Raw genomic sequence first — 20,127 nt, forward strand, 5'->3', positions numbered from 1 at the left:
CCAAATTTGCTCATTTAAAGTGTTTCGTTTATAACGTGAAACACACCGTATGTTTATCTGTTTAAATAATCAATATATATATATATATATATATATATGTATGTATATGTATATATACATATACGTATATATATATATATACATATACGTATATGTATATACATATATATATATATATATAAATATAAACACACCTGGCGCAAATTTAACACAACCGCTTGGCGGCTCTTTGATCCCTTTTCAGTGTTTGAATTAAATTTTAGTGTGCAATAAATTGTATTTCCTGTGACTGTTTCAATTTCCAAACAGAACTGTACTTGATTTAATAAAAAAAGAAAATGTTTTATATTTTGAAATATGTGTTAGAATATCACTGATTATTTAGTAAATATTACATAAACTTAAGTACGAGGTAGGGACTGATGGACGTCTTAAATCATGCACATTGCAGTCAATATTTCTTCTTAAACGGATTAACTTGTTTTACCTTTATCGTATTGCATTAGTTACAATACGCGTTTCATAATCTGTTTAGCTTTTGCACTCAAGCATAAATAAATACCGAACTGTGACTAACAAAATATTAGGTAGTTGAATGACTGAAGTATTTACAGTGACTTACTATTGGAAAAAAATTTTAATCTAAAAAGGAAGACGGCTGAGGTGAATATTATTTTGTGAAAATAGCACGTGTTAATTCTAGAGTCATCCAGAGTATTTATTAAATGACACAAATATATGTATCATGTAAATTCAAGTAATTGGTCAAAAACAAAACAGAGCCAACAAACAGCTTCAAATGTAAACATAACTTCATACAACTCATTTACATACAAAATATACACTACTAAGTGCCAAACTTGGAAACAAGTTCAAGATTAATTTTACAAATTTCATCCATGGTTGAACATTCAAGACAAACATACAAACAAATTTATGAGTTAATCCAGTGACATTTAAAACAACTTAAATGTATCCAGATGTTTCACTACTTTGAACTTCATGTGACCAGGCAGCACCGGACTGTAGAACTACAGATTGTTAAACGGGTTAATTTTGCATAATTTTTTCTTGGAACCAAGTAAAACTTAAAGTTAACTGTGCTTGCAGACATTATCCAGCCCCTGACAGCTCAAATAAAATATTCAAGTGCACTGAGTGCCTCCGTCTCCTCGTCAGTCCGCCTCTGAGCCACCGTCTGCGACAGGAAGTCATCCAGGAAGTTTTCCCTGTTGGGCTCGTTCGCAAAAGTATTCATCTGTGATGCTGCACCGGCAGGAATGACCACACAGTCCATTTGGTCCACTCCATCTTGCCCCTTGGCGAGCATCTCCAGGAAGCCCGTGCTGTCCGGGGAAAGGTTGCTGGCTGTCGTCGCCGGCGAGAGCAGGTCCGAGAGGAAGTCGTCGCAGATGGAGCCGTCGTAGGTGCTGGAGGAGACCGTGTTGGGAGAGCCCAGGTCGGTGCTGTCCGGTCGGAGGCCAGCTCCGCCCTGTCGACCCAACATTTCATTCAGCTTTGCGAGCTTCTTCTTCTTTGCTTTCAGTTTCTTTATCAGCTTGTACCGGAGGGCTTCAGTGGCATTGAGACCAGGAGGAACCATTGAGGACTGGCTGCCGTGTTTCTTCAAGGAGGATATTTCAGGGACACCCTTCACTCCAGAAATAGGAAGTGATGTACCACACACCACTGTAGTGTTCATTGATAATTTCTGGTCCGTAAGTATGGGACTAAAAGGCTTTGATTTGTCACTGAGAAGCGCAGGGGAAGGGAGCGAGCTCTGCGTGTTTGACCATTTAGCACCGAACGCTCCGTACATTTCTGCAGCTTTCAGTGGGAGACCCTCATTCTTCTCTGTCTTGAGCTGTGGTTTGGTGAAGACTCCTCCTGAAACCGTCTGTTTTCTCACAGGGTTTGGTGTAGAGTGAGTTGGAGGAGTGGGTTTTTTTACGGGAGCGACCGGGACTGGGGCAAGTTCAACTGTCGACTTTGAAACTTGGTGCAGTGGGTGCTTGCTGAGGAGGAAGGACCAGCGGGCGTTCTGATCTAGCGTCGATGGCACTGTGGGATTGTCCTGAATTGTGCACTGGGGTGAGGCGTCCGTAGAAGACACTGGGGAAGTCTGCTGTGTAGCTTCCACAGGTGGGGGGTTAACCTTAGCTTGAACACCGGCAGGTTTTATACCGGTCATTTTAGGTGGCTCTGAAGATGCAGGAATAGGCGGAGCTTTATTGGACAAGGCTGCCTTTTTAGCGTTTTGCTTGCTAACGGGTTTGCCTCTGCCAACCCCTCTTGCTCTCCTGTGTCCTCCCCTGCCACCTGGCACAAACGTAGGATCACTAGACGAGCCATTCTCAGATTCAGAAGAGGTGGTGGGAGGCTCGGTATCGGGGGCTTGAGACGTTTCGTTTCCTATCACAGTGGAGGAGCTATCTGGTGTCGAGTCATTTATTATATTTCTGAAGGGAACACCCAAATCCTGATGTTGTTGGTTGTCATTTAAAGGCTGCATTTCTGAACCGGCGTTTAATTCCACAAGCGTGAGCGTTATGATGTCATTATGGCTGAGGCCCTCGAAGGTGTCGAGCAGCGTCGTCGAACCTATCGATGTATCATGACCGGCTGTGATTGTTGTGTCCACAATGCTGCTGCTGCTGTCTTCAGACGCCGAAAGCGCGCACACAATGTCCGTGTCATTGTGAGACACAATCATTGACTGATCTGTAGTGCAAGCCAACAGTTTATCTGCTTTTAAGTCTTTGTCACACAGACTGGAGTTCATCTCGTTTTTAGATGGAGGAGATTCAGTGAACGTGCTGGAAGGAGAGCATGCTCGAGGCTCGTTATCCTCCTCAGCCTCCCAGAGGACAACGTGCATCTCCTGAGCAGGGACCAAGAGCTTCTGATGAGGCTTAACGTCTGGATGGCTCAGGTCGTCAAACTCCACCCAGGATCCTGCAAGAAGCAAACAATCTACAGTTACAACACGTAAAGGGCTTGAATGTTTTTCTTTAGGTGTTGTAATTAGACTGTGATGACCAGCTACGAAGCCACCGTCTTTTTTACACACTTATCAACTGATCCTACTGGCTACCAGTTGCGTCTCACATCAAATTCAAAACCCTGTTGCTCGCTTACAAAACAGCAACAAAAATGGCTCTTAAAAATAGACTCTCCTCCTCAGTAGTGCCACGGTGGTATTGAGTTACCAAACTCCATTCGGTCCGCACAGTCAGTTTCATCTTTAAGAAAAAGCTAAAGACCCAGCTCTGTGATGAACACCTCTGCACTCTGATATTGATGCTATTGATGCTAATGATTATTAAATTTTTTTTTTTAAAAACACCCTATGCCAGGGGTCTCCAACCTTTTTCATCTGAGAGCTACTTTGAAAAAAATGGAAGTGGCCAACAGCTACTTGCATTACATCTCTAATTGCTGGTGGCGCCCCATGTTGATTTTTTTGTCGACTGAAACGTCGGTACCACAGATGAGGCACACAAAACTTTCCCACTCCCAGTGGAAATAATGTTCTCTGCTTTTTCTTGGCGTTGCCACCTTCATTGTCCATCATAAATCTGGCTAAACAGGCTAATAGCACCGAACTCCTCACTTTAGCTCAAGTAGCGAGCAGCATAACTGACCCGACCTGTCGATGGAGGTTGCTGCAACATTGCTGTGATTGGTTAGGTTCAGGCGTTGACAAACTTGCCAGGAGCATCAACGTTTCTTTTTGACAGCTGATTGGCCTATCATATTATTTTGTATTGGAGGGGGTGGGCCATCTGTGTATTTGATTGAATTGAAGTGGGAAAAGGCTTTCAAGGTGCATTTCTTGTCAGATTATTCCGGAGTCTGTGAGCCAGGCCGCGAGCTACCGGTAGCTTGCAAGCTACCTGTTGGAGAACCCTGCCCTATTCACTGCCTGTCCGATTGTTGGCACTTACTGAATTTGTTCCCCCCTGTCCGGATCGTTGCATCAACTCTGAGATGTACGTCGCTTTGGACAAAAGCGTCTGCTAAATTAAATTGTAACATTGTAATGCCTAAACCTATTAATAATATATATAAACAGCTTAAAACTGGACTTTCATAGAGAAAGTACAGGTTTGGGCATTGGTATAGATAGGAATATACAGAAAAAAGTATCTATTTCCCTGTATGTGTACGTATACTTGGCCAGTGAACTGAATCTAATCATGATTTCACTTAAATGCATAAAGAAACATCTGATTTGATCAAAGCGGCTCACTAAGACAGACTGCAGATAAAAAGAGCAGAACCTTTAACAAGCATAAAAATGAGAGGAAATAGGAGAGAGCAGTTACATGTTAGTTAGATTATTATACCTAAAAGCTGACGAGCCACATCAGTTTCTATAAATGGAAATAAAATAATCCCTACATGGCTGGAGTCTTCCCCACTTTAACACTGCATGAGTTGTCCAGCAGAATGTGCTGTTGGCAAACTACAATTTAGAGCAATAAAAATATCACTCTTCATGTGACTCAGCTAAGAGCGACAGTGTTTGTGTTTTCACACCGAGCACAAAAGCAGCTCAGATTAGAGAAAAGAAACAAAAACTGTTTCCAGCACTTGACTTCAGTTTTCCATGTTTCAATACTAAAAACAGACGATGAGACCGAACATGGCTGCGTCATTCATTCAACTTCATTGTTTTGTTTCATAAAATGAAAAATAATGTAAGCAATTGTTTACATGTCATATCAGAACAAAAAGATAATACTCTTATAACACCTACCATCAGAGTTATGAATCCAGGTGACAAAGTGCTTCAGTTGCTGCTTGTACTGTATGACAGTGGTGATTGAGTAGCGTTTCCCCTTGAAGGTGAAGGTGTAGATTCTGATGTCATTGTCAGGAAGCCCCTCCACAAAGTGCAGCGCAAACACTGGAGACAAACTAAACAGAACACAAAGCAAAGTCTGGTTAGATGGAAGCCAATCTGGGAACCCATCGGCTGTCATCTGATGACGATATGGCCTCTGGGAATGAACATATCGGGCATCCCGGTGTAGCCAGCGTTTAGCAATAACGACTTCCAGCCAAGACTTCCTTTTCCGTGTGCCGCAGTGTTTACAGTCTAATTAGCAACTTGAGAAGCGGCCGTGTTCAGATCAAAAGTGAAGTGAAATGGGCCCCTCAAGATAAATCAGCAAAATAAACGCCGTCATTTCTTGGTTCACTAAAAGTTACCCCCATAGAAGCGCCCGTCAATGTAAATAGTAAGTTACACAGAGGCTTCACTCGCCAACTACTGTAATATGAACCCGAAAAAGAAACCATGTTTCTTTTGATTTACTTTAATTAACGGGTCTTAAGTTTGCTGAAATTACTTCATGATGCATATTAGTAAAAGCTAAAAATGCAAGCTTTGTCAGGTCTGTCCTCAAGAGGGGACTACTTAAAATGTTCACTTGTTGAGGTCGGATCGATCATTCCCGGGGTCCATTTCAGAAAGGAGGTTCAACAAACCCTCAGTCTAACCTCAGACAGTGGTTTGATTTACCCTGAGCTGAAAGTCACTGGCTTTTTGGTTTCAGAACAGCTGATCAGAGTTAGTTCAATCAACTCTGAGTAGGTTCAGCCAGAGTTAAGTGCCTGCATGCTGACTAAAAAAAGCCAGCATTAATCGAGCCCCGATACCATGATTCACCATGGCAACGGTACACAAAAAGAGGTCCTCCTACGTCACACCAGTGGAGCTGGAAATCCTCACGCAGACGTTCAGCGAATACGAGCATGTTTTTAGAAAAATAAAGTAACACGGCTGCAGCTGCAAAAGAGAGAGAAGCGGCGTGGGAAGAAACTGCTGCTCGAGTAAATGCGCAAGTTTGAACTATTTATTTAATATTTCATCACAACCGGAAGCTAAAATTTATATTAATTTAGGAGCAATCCAGCGAGAGAAAAACGTACATGGAAGCAGTTAAAAACAAAATACCAGAACATCACTCAAAGGTAAGGCTCAGGCAGAACAGGCTCATGGCTGAACCTCACTCCAGTCAGATTTTAAATATTGAACAAATTAAATATCATTCAGTGGCTGTTTTAATGTGCATTAGCTTTATCCCTAACATAATGCTGATTTCACATACAGTATGTCCTCTCACCTAAATCCTGTTTAGTTGATTAAACTTAGTTGTGATAGTTTAAAAAAAAAAAATATTTCCAATAATTAAGGACTGCTTTATTATTCGTAGGAAATGAAGAATGACTAATGAATGACTAATTTGTCTTATTTGAGTGCTTGTCTTTTGATTATTTTATTATAATTATAAAAGACTTTTGCAAAGTGGTCAGAGCAGCACAGAGACGCAACGTTTCTTCTTTTTATTCAGTAACCGCTCAAACACGCGCGTGAGACGGGCTGAATGAATGAGGAAGTCGAATGAGGGTTTTATATTCCAGAGGGCGGAGACAGAGCGAAACTCTGAGTTTCCTGAAGAAAACCTGCTCCCGACCAGGTTAGGTTCACAGACACAGTTACCATAGTAACCAACTCAGAGATAAAGTTACCTCTCTTTCTGAAACAGCAAACCCGAGGTTTCCCTCATTTCAGGGTTAACAAACCCGGGGTTTTCACCAAACCCTGCTTTCTGAAACGGACCCTCAGGGAAATCAAAACGCTGAATGGCTTTCACAACAAAGCGTCATGGGAAGAATTCTTTGATCTAGAACGGATTGTTAGCCGAACTTGCACAGAGATGTCTGTATATAGCGATAAATAACAAGCTAAATCGTTGTCAGATGCCCGCAAGATGTGGTGGCCTTATGGCAGATTGCGTTCCCCCTGCTTTTTCTCTCCACACAGACTGTTTTTCCTTCATACGGCGAAGGCTGTTGGTATGTGATTGGTCAACATTACTCGGATTACAAGTGTACCACAAACACACCTGCATACCTCCCGTACTAAAATCTGGTCGCATGCCTACAGATCAGATGTAAATAGAGATTAGATGGTGAAGGTTTTATTTTGTTCTTAACTTTTGACCTTTTCCCATCTGCCAATTATTATTTGATCAATTGATTAATTGTTTGGTCTTTAAAACATTATAAAACAATGGAAAAGTAACGATCATTTCCAAAAGGTCAAAGGTGACATCTTCAAACCGCTTTTGGTGCAGGAGACCTGACGAGGCTGAGAGAAGTGTTACCCTCACACTGAAGAAACTTGAACACCAAATGTTCTTCAAAGAAATTGACATCTATTGTTATCAATATAGATTCTGATTAAGTTTCTGATGATCAACTCACTAAAACGATTAATTGTTTTTGCTTTCATTAAAAAAAAAAAGGTTTCTATAACTGTGTAGGAGCTAATCTTTGTACTGTACAAATGTGCTGAATGCAAATATAATTATTAAAATGTGTGTTCTATGATAAGATAGTTTTGTTTTAAAACTAATAGTTCGTCTTAGAATTGCACATTTTTCTGAGTGTTGAGCAATAATGAATTGGTAATTTAATTCGCTTTTAGTTACAGCCACTTTGAGACAGAGTGCTTTGTCTCATCTGTAGGCAGACAATTAAAGTGAATGAGTTAATGTGTGACGTAGCTGTGGAGGCACAGAGTTTCTAACGGTGTCCTTTAGGGAAGCTCTGTACGTCACCCTGTTTCGTTTATTCAGAGTCGATTTCTTCTGCCAATTAATGATTGAATTTTTATACCAACTGTTTGTCATGGATGATCAACACACTGTGAGGCAGCCGCTATGCTCTTATGTAATCATTTATTATTCAACAGCTTATATTGTGTGTTTACGGGACATCCTATGTTGACACAGTAATTAATTTAGCCTTCGTACTTGTAATCAGCCCGAAGCGGAGGTGTAATTACTTTGCAAACGTTGGTCTGATCAGAAGCAAATACTGACCATAATACAGCAAACTTTATTTCCCTAGTACGGTTTAGAGAGGGCAACATAGTATATCTACAGAAAAGTAAATGTATCTCTATTCATGAACATATTGTGAACATCTTAAAACCTCTGTTGACATATTTTTATCAATGAATGACACATCGACAGTATTCACCCACCTCTCCAGCATCATCGTCCTCCTCTGGTTCTTCTTGCAGCACACGTTACACGGGGCCGAGTGGACTGCATGAAGAGGGCGCCAGTCAGGAACAATATTAGTGAGGGTGGGAAGAGTTTTTATAAACCTGAAAAACACAGCATGACAGACATTTAGGATTTAAACCGCTTCACAAAGAGATGAGCATTTTTAACAGAGGTGGAATCTTCTTCAACCCGAGTTCAACTGAACAGAGAGACAAAAAGCCTTAAATAACAACCAAATAGATTCATTTCACAAACACGCTGGACATTATTTATCAATATCACACACCCAGCCGTGTAACACGAACCAATAAACATACAGACGCGCTTGTACCCTCAACTGTGCAACAACCACCTCCTACTGCCGTTAACATTTGAGCTCCTACCTCCACAGACAACTGTAACAGTTATAGAGATAGGCGGCTCTCAGGCCCTGCCAGGACGCTCTACAATAGTTTAAGTAATTAAATAATAATTACAACTTAGTGCTGCGCGGTATGACTGGAAATCTGTATCACTGTATTTTTTAATATTGTGGAGGTTTCACAGTTTTCATGTCTTGGTCTTTTATATAGGTTAATAGTAGGGGAGGCCGATGTGACCTAAAATTTATATCTACATATTTTTTAATTTTACAAAACAAAAATCCCTCCTACTTTTACCACACTTGGTTCAGCGACTACAAATAGACTTGTGGGCTGCACCTGGGTTACTTGTCATCTACCGTTTCTAACTAAAAGCTAAAAGTAAACACTCCTCTGCGGCCACAGCACCGGGATGAGGTTCCACTAATAACGGGGACACATTCACTGAAAAGCCGGCTGGCGTAACTGTGCATCTGACTCGACCATCCAGCCGACATTATATGTGGCATTTACAGGCAGGTGACACACACACACACACACACACACACACACACACACACACACACACACACACACACACACACGCACACGCACACACAGCGTCAGGACTCTGTGTGCTCTGCGGAAGAGATGCACTATGTGATATCAAACAGACTTCTCCTGTAGATTGGTTAATTGGTTAATTGGTTAGATGGATGGATGCTTGCTTTATTGATCCAGACGGAAATTTAGGCATCCAGTAGCTTACAAGACCCAACCCTTAAGCCCGTAAGAAAAAAATAGTTATGGAAAACGTGTATTTTGTGTTTATCCCGGTATTGACGGGCAGAATGCGACACTGGTGACTGTGTGAAACCGGCAAAACGCCCACCCCCATTACAACTCATTTATTTATATACATTTTTCCTTTATCATTACCTATTTATCTTTTTCACTCTTCTCTTCCATACACACAAAAACACTTATTAACAGACGTGCTACATCAGATTTCAGTTTTAAAAAGCACAGCACTATCATAATGGTTATTATACAACAGCTAGTTCAACGCCATAGCAACCAAAACATAAGGTTGTGTAGCAATTTTGAAATTAGAATTGGCGTGTCCTTGCACAATTTTCTATGATTAAAAGATCACAAACTGTAACCCTAAGAGAACAGGTCTGCTACTAGCAATACATGAGAGACAACACCTCCTCCCACAGCTCTGTGCAGGTTCCACATGGCTTTACTGGACTTTCTTACATTAAACATGCCCCTAATTATCAAAACGAATGATAACTTTCAGAACAATTACTTTCTCTTTGCCTTTAATCTCTAAAGCTAGTTCTAAAAAAAACAAAAGCTTAAGTGAGTCTTATTTTTTCATGCGTTAATCATCACCTACCTTTCGGTCGAGGCAGCTTTGCACTCACTGCATTTGAACTCCCAGTGAAAGCTGGACTGGAAGAGAGACTCCGCCCACGAGTCCATGGTAAACAGGAGTGGCATGGCAAATACCGGCGTTTCCTGGCGACCTGAAGACGGCAAAGACGCAGCAGTTAGAGGATTGTCACAGGTTCACTGCAGTTTCTATTTCCAGGTTATTTTGAACACTGTAATCTGTGGATTCTCTATTTATAGTATGCCAAGAGTGACAACCACTAAGCCAGTTTTCCCACTTTATTAAAATGTAAAGATTATCCAAGTTGTGTGCATCCGAACCGTCACATTGTGTTTTTAACAGATGATAATGCTTGTTTGGATATCAAGATTAACCTCATCTTTGGATACTAAACAGGCAAACAGTGAGATGCCAAATATCTAACCATGTAAGGCAACATCAGCTGTTGTCCATGGAGCATTTCACGTTGACTGTAAATCGATGTGTTTATATTTTAGAGACGCAAACGAAAAACAAGACTCCTCCTTTACATGCTTTGTTGTCGCCGTATTCTGTTGGGTAAAAAAGTGGCATTAGGTCTATATGAAATCTAATATTCATGAACAGAAGGCTTGAGGGGCCCTGTGAGCGTTGAGCTGTGGAGTTTGAAAAGCATTCGCGCAGACAACTCTCGCTTGCACACAGTGTTTTGGCACAATTTGCAAATTGTTTCTGATTTAAGGCTGTTTTGCGATCACAGTGCTGGTGGCTTCAAAATACAATTTATAGAAACATTTTGTATCCGTCTCTGCAGCTGTTTAGGACAGTCGGTTCTTACTTCTCCTCACTTTTAGGTCCATCCATAACCCCGTCCTCGGTATCTCTCTGAACTCGTGCACATTAACACACCCACCCGCACTCTTCTTCTTCCTTTCACCTCACTGCACCACTCGCCCGCCTGACCACCATGGGGTCTAGAGCCTTCAGCTGCTCTGCCCCCCACCTCTGGAACTCCCTCCCACCAGACATCCGTAACATTGACTCTCGCCGTTTTTAAATCCCATCTCAAACCGCATCTTTTTAAACTTGCATATTCAGTTTGATCCCTCACACTAACCCTCCGTACATAATGACTTATAAACACTGTAAATTTGTCTTGTTAATTGTGTTGATTTATTCATGAAACTGACTCGCATGATCCTGAGCGGTCCAACGTCTAACTTTAAAGTTAACCTTTTTTTTTGTTTAATTATAATATTGCAATCTGAGTAGCCGTGGAAACAGTGGCTTTATGAAGCTGCCTCTTTGCACACTTTCCATATCAAGTTAAGAGAAAGAGGGCAAGAACGGAACAATGCGTTTCCTCTCTAGCCTTACTCTTCACATACGGTATATTAAACATATTTTAAATAGGACAATTAGTAGTTTTATTCTGAAACCGTCATTGCTTCTTGTGGGAGCCTGTGAGTACAGTCTAAAAGGGTTAAGGTGTTTGTACATACTGTTACTACACTAAATACATTTTAGTCATCAAGTGCTTGGTATGTCTTCTGTGACTGAGCTTACCCAGTTTGCATTGCAGCTTTGGCTGAAGAAGTTTGAAGATTGACATCCTGAGACTCTGAAGGTCCTTAGAGGCCTTTTGCAGCACATGCTTTGGCACCCTGACGACGCCATCTACACAGAAACAATGAAGATTAGTGAACTGCACACAACAGCACTGCATTATATTTACTGGTAAATAAACGTAAAACACTTTTTAGACAAAGGAATCTGTACATTTTCGTTGATGTCAGAACAATATTCACTGTCAGGTAGCACTGAGATATTTTTATGTCATGCAAACAGGTAACACTTAAAGGATCAAAGCACCCAAATCATAAAAGAAAAACAAAACACTCAATGTTTTCTCTAATTTCCAAATGGCTTAGGATGTATCCAAAGCAGTTTAAAATGTTTGTACTTGAATCACAACTATAGGCTGCATGAATAAAACAAACTATACATTAAAAGATACATTAAATGTCTGTTAAGTCACTATCGCCCAATGAGTTAAAGCTGTAGTAGGTAACATTATTAAAAGTAACTTTTTGTCATATTTGCTCAAACTGTCACTTCAAACATGCTGTAGTACATGAGAGAGATAATCTGTAATAAAAATCATGTTCCTCTGGCTCCTCCTACTGCTCCTAATAACATTTGTAAGAATCCAACGCTCTCGAAACACACAACCAATCAGAGCCCGAGCAGTCTCTCAGGCTGCCGTCAATCACACGCTGCGCAGCACCACTACTCCGCGCATGCTCACACGATTAAGCTCAATTTCTTCAGTGTGCGCAGCGTCAGCCGGTTTGTGTCCACAAGGGCTGAAAAACAACCACCAGGAATGAAAAAACTGCCCATCCCTCTATTGGCAACTCGGCTTACACTACAAAGACTGTTAAACCGAAGAAGGAAAAGACGAGCTAAAAAGAAAGAGTTGGACCGAGACAGAAATGAAACGAGAGTAAACATCGGAGCGGCATTTCCGAGGCGGAGAGAGCTACGGGACCTGAAAGGATTAAAAAGCGATGCTGAGTTAGACAGTTCTGCTCGACAGGTAATTACCCCAGCTTCATTTCTGCTGTATTTGTTTCACATTGCTAAGATGTCTGCGGTTACTGTGACGCTGTGTTTCGTTGGTGTTGCAGTCGGGCTAATGTAGCTTGTTCTCAATGGCTGCTGTTCATTGTTTCATGGCGGTGTGGCTGAAAATATCTTCGTGAAGTGCCCAGGCAGTGTTACCGTTTTTCCCACAGTCTCTGTTAGCAAACTAAATGCTGGTGGTTTTGCTAAATAGAATTAGCTGTAGATTACCAATCACAGCAAAAACACCGCTGGTTTGATGTGTATCTGCTTCGATAGTGTTGGTGGTGTAATACAACGGCTGCGGTTGTTGTCATTTCACGTTTTTACATACTGTATATCTAGTTTCTTCAGTTGCTGTGGTTACTAGCCTGCGCGCGCATGACAGCCTTCTCTGCGGAGAGGGCTTACGAGGCAGGACTGAGTGCTGCGAAGAGAGAGAGGGGTATATAGTATTATTATGGACTGGGTGTCTGTGATGACATTCATGGAAAAAAATCACAAGTGACGCATTTTCCATCACCCAGCAGTGGTTGGTCTGCCAGAGAGGGTAGGCGGAGCTAAGCGGCTGCTTTTCTGGTCTCTGCAAGTGTTGCGAGTAAACAGTAATCTACTATGGCTGAACAAACAAACAAAGATCGATGACTACAGATACAACTTCAAACGTAAGTGAAAATCCAAAGAAAAAGAACAAAATTTGATGCTCAGATGAAGGCAAACAGTCGGAACGCGACTGTCAGCGAGGAAAATCAAGAGTTACCGTTGGACGTCTGGTTAAATTGGGAAGTGTACTCCCGTAATTACCGTTTATTGCCATTAGAGGCGCCAAAGAGAACGAAACTGAATCTTCAACTCTGAATATTTAACTGTTCAACTGCCAGTAGCTCCTCATATTTTTAATAGTTTTAATTAAGTTGATGTCTTTATAAAAGGCACTAATTTATGTTGATGTGTATTTTATAATATATAGCTCTTTAACTTTTGTGTCAAAATGACATTAATAATGTTAAAATATATTAACTCTAAAATCAACACCTTCTCATATAAAACCATTATCCCTGCAGTCATTTCTATGTGAAAGTGAATGTAATGTTTCATCATTTGGCCACTTATACATCTGCAACTTGTTACAGCACTGCAATCTGCATTTTAACTTGAATTAATGCATCTCATTTTTAACATTTCATTCTGTTCCTTCTCATTCATTTGAGTCATGAATTGCTTATTGTTCTTTGCCTATGAGAAACAGGTTTTATGCCTCCGTGTTTGAAACGTGTTACACAAATACCGGTAAGGCAACCTTGCCTTGCAGGTTAAGGTGTGAGGACTTGCTACTCAGCATAACAGCTTGACTCAAAAATCGACACTTCAAATTAAGCTCACCCAGTTATCAGTTTACAAAAAACTTGGCCTTTTCTAACCAAAATCAACAATCTGCATGGTTACTCACCACAACAGGTGACTCTTTAATTGTTAGTAATAGTAATAAAAAATAATAATACCGAAACATTAGAATGTTTACAAACACATTAGAAGCAAAGAAGTTTTAACTTTCTCTGGCTTGTAAATGCAATACTACAAAAATAAACAGATCAGACATGACTTGGGAAAATGTGCCAATTATCTGTGTTACTCACCTCTTCCAGTCTGTTGATGGTCTTGGACAGCCACACAAATGTCTTCATATCTTCTCAGCAGCTGCAAGACGGACGACCGCTGAGGCTCGTCATTGGGTTTACACTTTCTCAGAGTCTTGCACTTCACCAAAGCAACGAGCAGCGAGTCCAGCCAGCACAGGTTGTTGCTGTTCTTCCAGAAAAGCTGATCGGGAGCAGCTACAAGCTCATCTGACTCGGTTTTTGTTGTATCCGTTTTTGACTTGACGCCTCCTCTGTCATTACAAAAGGTGTCGTCTGCAGTCTGTGATTTCTGCCCCGTCCTTGCTGTCTCCTCATTGTGCTGAGGCGATGGAGTATTGATTTTAGTTGAATGAATGTCCTCATCTGTGAAAAGGGACTGATTGGAGTCCAGACTGCAGCGTCCGTTCAGCATCTCAGGAGGATTCTTCAAATGCCTTAAGTCATCTTTCTCCTCTTCTTCACGCGCATGCCCTTCTGCAGTCAACAAGGCGTCTGATGAGCTCTGCAGGTGTCCAGCTGAGGTGAAGCATGTAGAAACAAAACCATCTGTACGAGTAGCATTCTCTGCTTCCTCATCCAGATCGTCATCTTGCAGGGATTCCCATCCCGTCTCTGCAACTGGAGAGTCCTTGTGGTATCCATTTATCTTTCCACTGTCAGTCTTTGGTGCTGCATGTTGGCCATTTCTGACAGTGTTTACAGCACCATGCTCTGCATTGCTGTCAGTTATACTTTGTTGTTGAAAACTCTCATGTTGACTTGATCGCAGACGTTTTTGTATGGGTTGAATCAACTCTTCTTTTTCCAGCGCCAAGGCAGTTTTTCTTTTGCACCCAACAGAGGGCTCCACGGGAACCAAGCTAGCCAAAACATCCTCCAAGGGCCGGCTGACCAGAGGGAAAAGGCACTATGTGGGAAAGGATACTGAGAGGTGAGCATGGCAGCTTGCAAAAAAGGCAGTTCTTTTTGGTGTGTGTGTGACAACAGTCATGGGACTTACCTGTGGATTTGTGCAGAGGGTAATAGACTCCTGGAGGTTGATGCGATAGGAATGCAGAGCATAGGTCAAGCCCTTTGAAGTACACCAGGGACAATACTCCAGTGAGGCGGCTCTTTCCTGAACCTTTCGAAAAAACATTGAGATTAAACAAACCTGGTATTAATAAAGAGCATAGACCTTGACAAAGAACATATCAATTTTATAAACCATGGCAAACTGGTCAAAACTTACAAACTATTGACATACATTTTTAGCCTGTTTATTTTCTCATCAGATCAAATTTGCAAGTAAAAAATAAAAAAATTAGGAATGCATTACTTAATTTACCTTTCAGAAGTGAAGCCTATAAGTCAGAGCAAGTACTGAAGGAAGTAGTTGTCAGGTATTAAGCTTGCTTTATGTTACAGATATCTCATTTATATCATTGCAAGTATAGTATAATGTTAAAAGGAATCAGTAGGTGTCAAGCACATAAAAAAATAAAAGTAAGCAGTAAGTGACACATTCTTTAAAGCAGAAAAACAAATTGTATATAGATATAGTACACAGTTTCTCTTTTGACAATATACAAGAAAAAGAATGGTTGACTCCACACATCATTATCAGCATCAAGTGTACCCAAAACTTTCGCCTTTTACTACCAAAGATTTCCGTTTCAGTTCAGATTTTTTTTGTTTGAATTTGGATTGGTACTGCCCAGTCACAGTATTTTTCAAATTCAATTCAGCTTTGCGCAAGTGACACTGCGAGAGGAAAACAAGAGCTCTACTGACTTTTCCCAAATACCCCGCCAGTGGTGAGGCCAAAGCCCTCAAACCAGTGTCTTCACCAGTCATTGGCAAACCACCGCTGCTCTTCGGGTCCATTGCTGTCCGGTGCCATTCAAAAAATATTACCATGTCACTGAAACCTGGATCACCTCCGAAGAAGCTGAGGAGAAAAATACAGCACAGCATAGGGTATGTTACCAAGTGCGTTCTGAAGATATGAAGGAGATAGGAAGTGAGCTCCACTGTAGAATTAGAACCTATCATGATGTATAAAAATAAGACACTGGGAGAGAATACCAATTTAAACAGCATTCCTTAGCATGGAAAATATAGTTTATTCATAATAGAGCATATATAATATTTAATTTTCAAGCTTACAAGGCTTACGTTTGTTCCTGTCCTTCAACACACCATTAGCCTCAAGACCAAGACGCATGTTTACAGGCACACACGTGGGACCGGGATAACAACAGTATAAAAGTAGTTACTGGCTAGTTTGGTAAGCTTGTGTCAGATAAAATAGAGATAAAAGATTTTAAATAAAAAATGAAAATAAAATTATTCTACAATAGAACACTGTCACATCATTATATTCACCACTATCCTTTTTGACCAGGTTACATTGCCATCTATGCTTACGCACAGGTGTATGTATTTAGCTTAATTAAAAACCACTAAAAAATCGTAATGAATAAAAACACTTAGTATTAGTGTGAAAAAATTAATTTTGAGAAAACTGCCACATTAGGACAACATATAAAGTTGTTAAACAGTGTCAAGAGATCTTCAATGGACACTATATCAGATAGCTACACTTTAACTCCAAAATCGTGCAATACGACTAATGAAAAACGCCTATTTTCCATTGGCTAGACAATATATTAGGGTTACATTGATTTCTTTTAAAACTAAAACAAACTTACAGTTGGGATAAGCTCCATTCACAAGCCTACATTCACCAACTTAAATATCTGCCCATGCACCTGGCAGCTAGCATGCTAACATAGTAGCCTAAAGCCGGGCATTCGTTTCAGTTGCTACCGAATCCCATTTTCGGTTTTCAGATAAAGAAAATTATACGTACCGACACCAAATATGAATTATATCCGCTATGACGTTGTTTGCCGGTTAAACCCATAAACGCAGAGTTGTATTTATCAATTAATGTCTGCGAGTTCAGTCCATGTGCATCCTTTCAACAGTTCGTGTGAGAAACGTTCGTTTTCCGCTCGCCGGCGGTTGTGCAGCAGCCTTTGTCTTCCCTCTTCTAACGGACAATCGTTCCGCTGGCCCCCACTTGGTGGCTCAAGTGAACTGCAGCAGCTTGTGCTCAGGTCATTGTTCATTTTGCTACGTTACTGTGGGTTTGTATGGCACAGCCCATGAAACCATGTACCAATGCTTAGTACCCTGAGTACATGAACGTGTTAAAAGTTAAGTTTCATTCAATCACCTTCATAATAATCAACCGTATCGTCTTTATTTTAATAGGCCGATTGAATCATATTGTTCGGCCTATATATATTCAAAGATCATCGTTTCAGAAGAGAAACATTATCTTGCTGCCATGGTTTTTTTTTGTAGAAGAGAAGTATATATAAACAGCCTAAAATGAAGTCCAAATTATAACATGATGAGTTCCAGCATACATCATACATTTTCATTATTATTAGGCTATTATTATGTTATTATTTTAAGAGTGGTATTACTAGTTATTCTTGTATTAAATGATCACCCCCCATCTACCCATTTTATAGGCTGCAGATTTACAGTTTAGTCTGAGTCTGAGAATCATTTAATCATCCAATCTATCTGATAAACCGATATATAAGGCTGACTTTTATTTATTTATTTTTATTTGTTTTTGTATACCAGCTGGATTTGGCATTTTGAGAGGTAGAATGGTGGACTTGGCTGGATGGGGGTGGGATGGGGGGTTACATATGTCCCTCACTCTGGTTCCATACTACACCTCCTGCTCTTTTCGCACCCCATCTAACACACAGACACACACACACACACACACACACACACACACACACACACACACACACACACACACACACACACACACACTAACACACACACACAGACTTGCACATACAGATCTCCATCCACCCAATCCCGCCTCTTGCATGTGCCCTCCTCCATTAAGCCCCTCCTGTATCTGCTGCTCTCCTGTCCTCTATTTTCCTCTTGATGACAAAATGAATTTGCATATTTTTCCCAGGGAGCGCTCATTAGAATGCATAAACCGGCCGCCTCCCAGCCTCATGAGCAGGCTATAGCTTTTTGCCGTGGCATCTCCTGATGCAAAATGAGACACAGACAGGCAGCATCACAGGCAGACATGTGGCCTGAGTCTGGGTTGTGATTGGCATTTGGAATCAGTTCACCCTTCCCTTTCTTAATTCAAGGATATGAATAAACTCTGTGTCAGCCATTTTTCTTTGTTTCTATATTAGCTGCTAAGCAGAGGCATAGTTATTAGACACCTATTTCATCATTAACTGCATATTGAAATAATTAATCATTACTTTAGCATGTATGATAAGATTATCCTTAATGGGAAGATGATGTCTGGCTGGGCTGACTTGACTAAATTTTGAAAATCATAATGAACATGGCCATAATTCTTGATTTTAGCACCCTACCCCCCACATCCATATTTAAACACACAGACTAGGCTTTAAAGTCAGATTGTATTAGCTCTAAATTGGACAAAAACAGTCAGGCCATGCAATATATGCCTATTTCTCTTCTGTTTAGATCATCAAATTTGACCAAAGGTGGCGCTAGAGCTCAGGTCAGTAGGCCACAAAAATCAGTGTTCTACTCATAATGTGCATGTTATCACATCTATAATATGTAAGGTGCAAAACCAAGCTATGTTAAATTATACTACACAGTTCACCTGTACCTGTTACCACTATGTTACAGGTCAAGAGATAAAGACACTGTTTATGGGTGATACACACATTAAATGATTATTAAGGGTAATCAAGCTCTGATGTTGCCGTGGGTTTGTTTGAATAGAATTAATGTGCACAGGAAATATCATGCCTTTGTTACTATACTTTTTAAGATTGGGCGCTAATCAGACAAACAAACACATACGCATGACCTCATCATCACTTGACAGAGCAGATGAGCCGACATTTTCAGCTGTATGACAGCAGCTACAATAAAATCTGTAGTGTTATTTAATTTGGAGCAGAAACGTATGAGAGAAAACTTTATGACACAACTATGTATTCTAAATTCTATATGGTAATCAGTATGAAGTTATCAATGTTAGGTGTACAAAATATTTGTGAGTGATCTGGATCAACACAACTTGCTATAACATTAAGAGAATTAATGAACTATTTTGAAAACCCTTGTTTGTTGATCTAATATGGCTGGTTACACTGGGTTGTATTAGAATGAATGGAATCCTCACTGGTGGCTTTTTCCAACTAAAATGTATAGTGCTATAATCTCATTAATTGCACAGTAGAATATATCTTTGGAAGGGAGTAAAAATCCAACTGATATGAATCTATCATACAGACCTGTTAGACAAATGGGAAATGCATACAACAAACATACAACATCAAGCATAGGAGCTATACTTCATGCTGTATTGACCTAAAGACTATTATCAGCAAATTCCTCAGTTGCATCTATAAACTGCTTAATCCACTAACTTTTACCTTATCTGAACAGTAGCTCTTTGAGTCTCTGATTTAATTGAGGATAAGAGCACAATCATATTTTTAATTATATAAAGCCAAAATAATGTATGCCAGTAATTAATATTGTGCTGAAAAAAACTAAAAACAATCAATATCGAGGCATACTAAACCGATTTCATTCATTAATCATGATTTGAAATTACCGTCTTCATTCCTGTCTTAATAGGGAGTGCAGGCTTAAGTAAACAAAGCTATAGTATGAAATGAGTGCCTGCTTGAAGTCAACATTATGTGTGCTTGTGGTAAAGACTAAGGACACAACGTTCGTTATAGTTTACGAGCTGATGTTTTCTTAATAAAGGGCTCAAATGAAAATCATGGCTTATACGGTAATTAAAAGGCAGACTGTAAACTGAATGGCTATTGTGTTTTCATTTCAACTCTGAGCCAAATCCTTTAAAATGTCATATTCAGTACGTAACTATCACGTATGGGACGAGCAAGTGCGTCTTCTGTCTTTTACATGTGATTACGCGATACTCTCCTTATGCATTTTCAAAGTCATAATTTGCAAATAAGCTCACGTATATTGAGGAAAATGGACAA

The 20,127-nt window shown here is 40.3% G+C and overlaps 1 protein-coding gene across 1 annotated transcript; it reads right to left on the reverse strand.

The window, feature by feature from the left end:
- Positions 1 to 622: 622 nt before the first annotated feature.
- On the reverse strand, positions 623 to 15,681 carry uspl1 (ubiquitin specific peptidase like 1). Its single transcript, XM_069675909.1, has 7 exons — positions 15,075 to 15,681; positions 14,072 to 14,981; positions 11,376 to 11,486; positions 9,834 to 9,963; positions 8,063 to 8,188; positions 4,763 to 4,923; positions 623 to 2,955 (listed from the first exon to the last, which is right to left on the reverse strand). Exons 1-7 carry the CDS (start codon positions 15,210 to 15,212, stop codon positions 1,133 to 1,135), a joined length of 3,399 nt encoding a protein of 1,132 aa, XP_069532010.1. The 5' UTR covers positions 15,213 to 15,681; the 3' UTR covers positions 623 to 1,132.
- Positions 15,682 to 20,127: the final 4,446 nt, after the last annotated feature.

This window comes from Semicossyphus pulcher, unplaced genomic scaffold (assembly GCF_022749685.1).
Source record: "Semicossyphus pulcher isolate SPU_LCO1_2020_fin unplaced genomic scaffold, fSemPul1.0.p SCAF_10, whole genome shotgun sequence".
Lineage (NCBI taxonomy): Eukaryota > Metazoa > Chordata > Actinopteri > Labriformes > Labridae > Semicossyphus > Semicossyphus pulcher.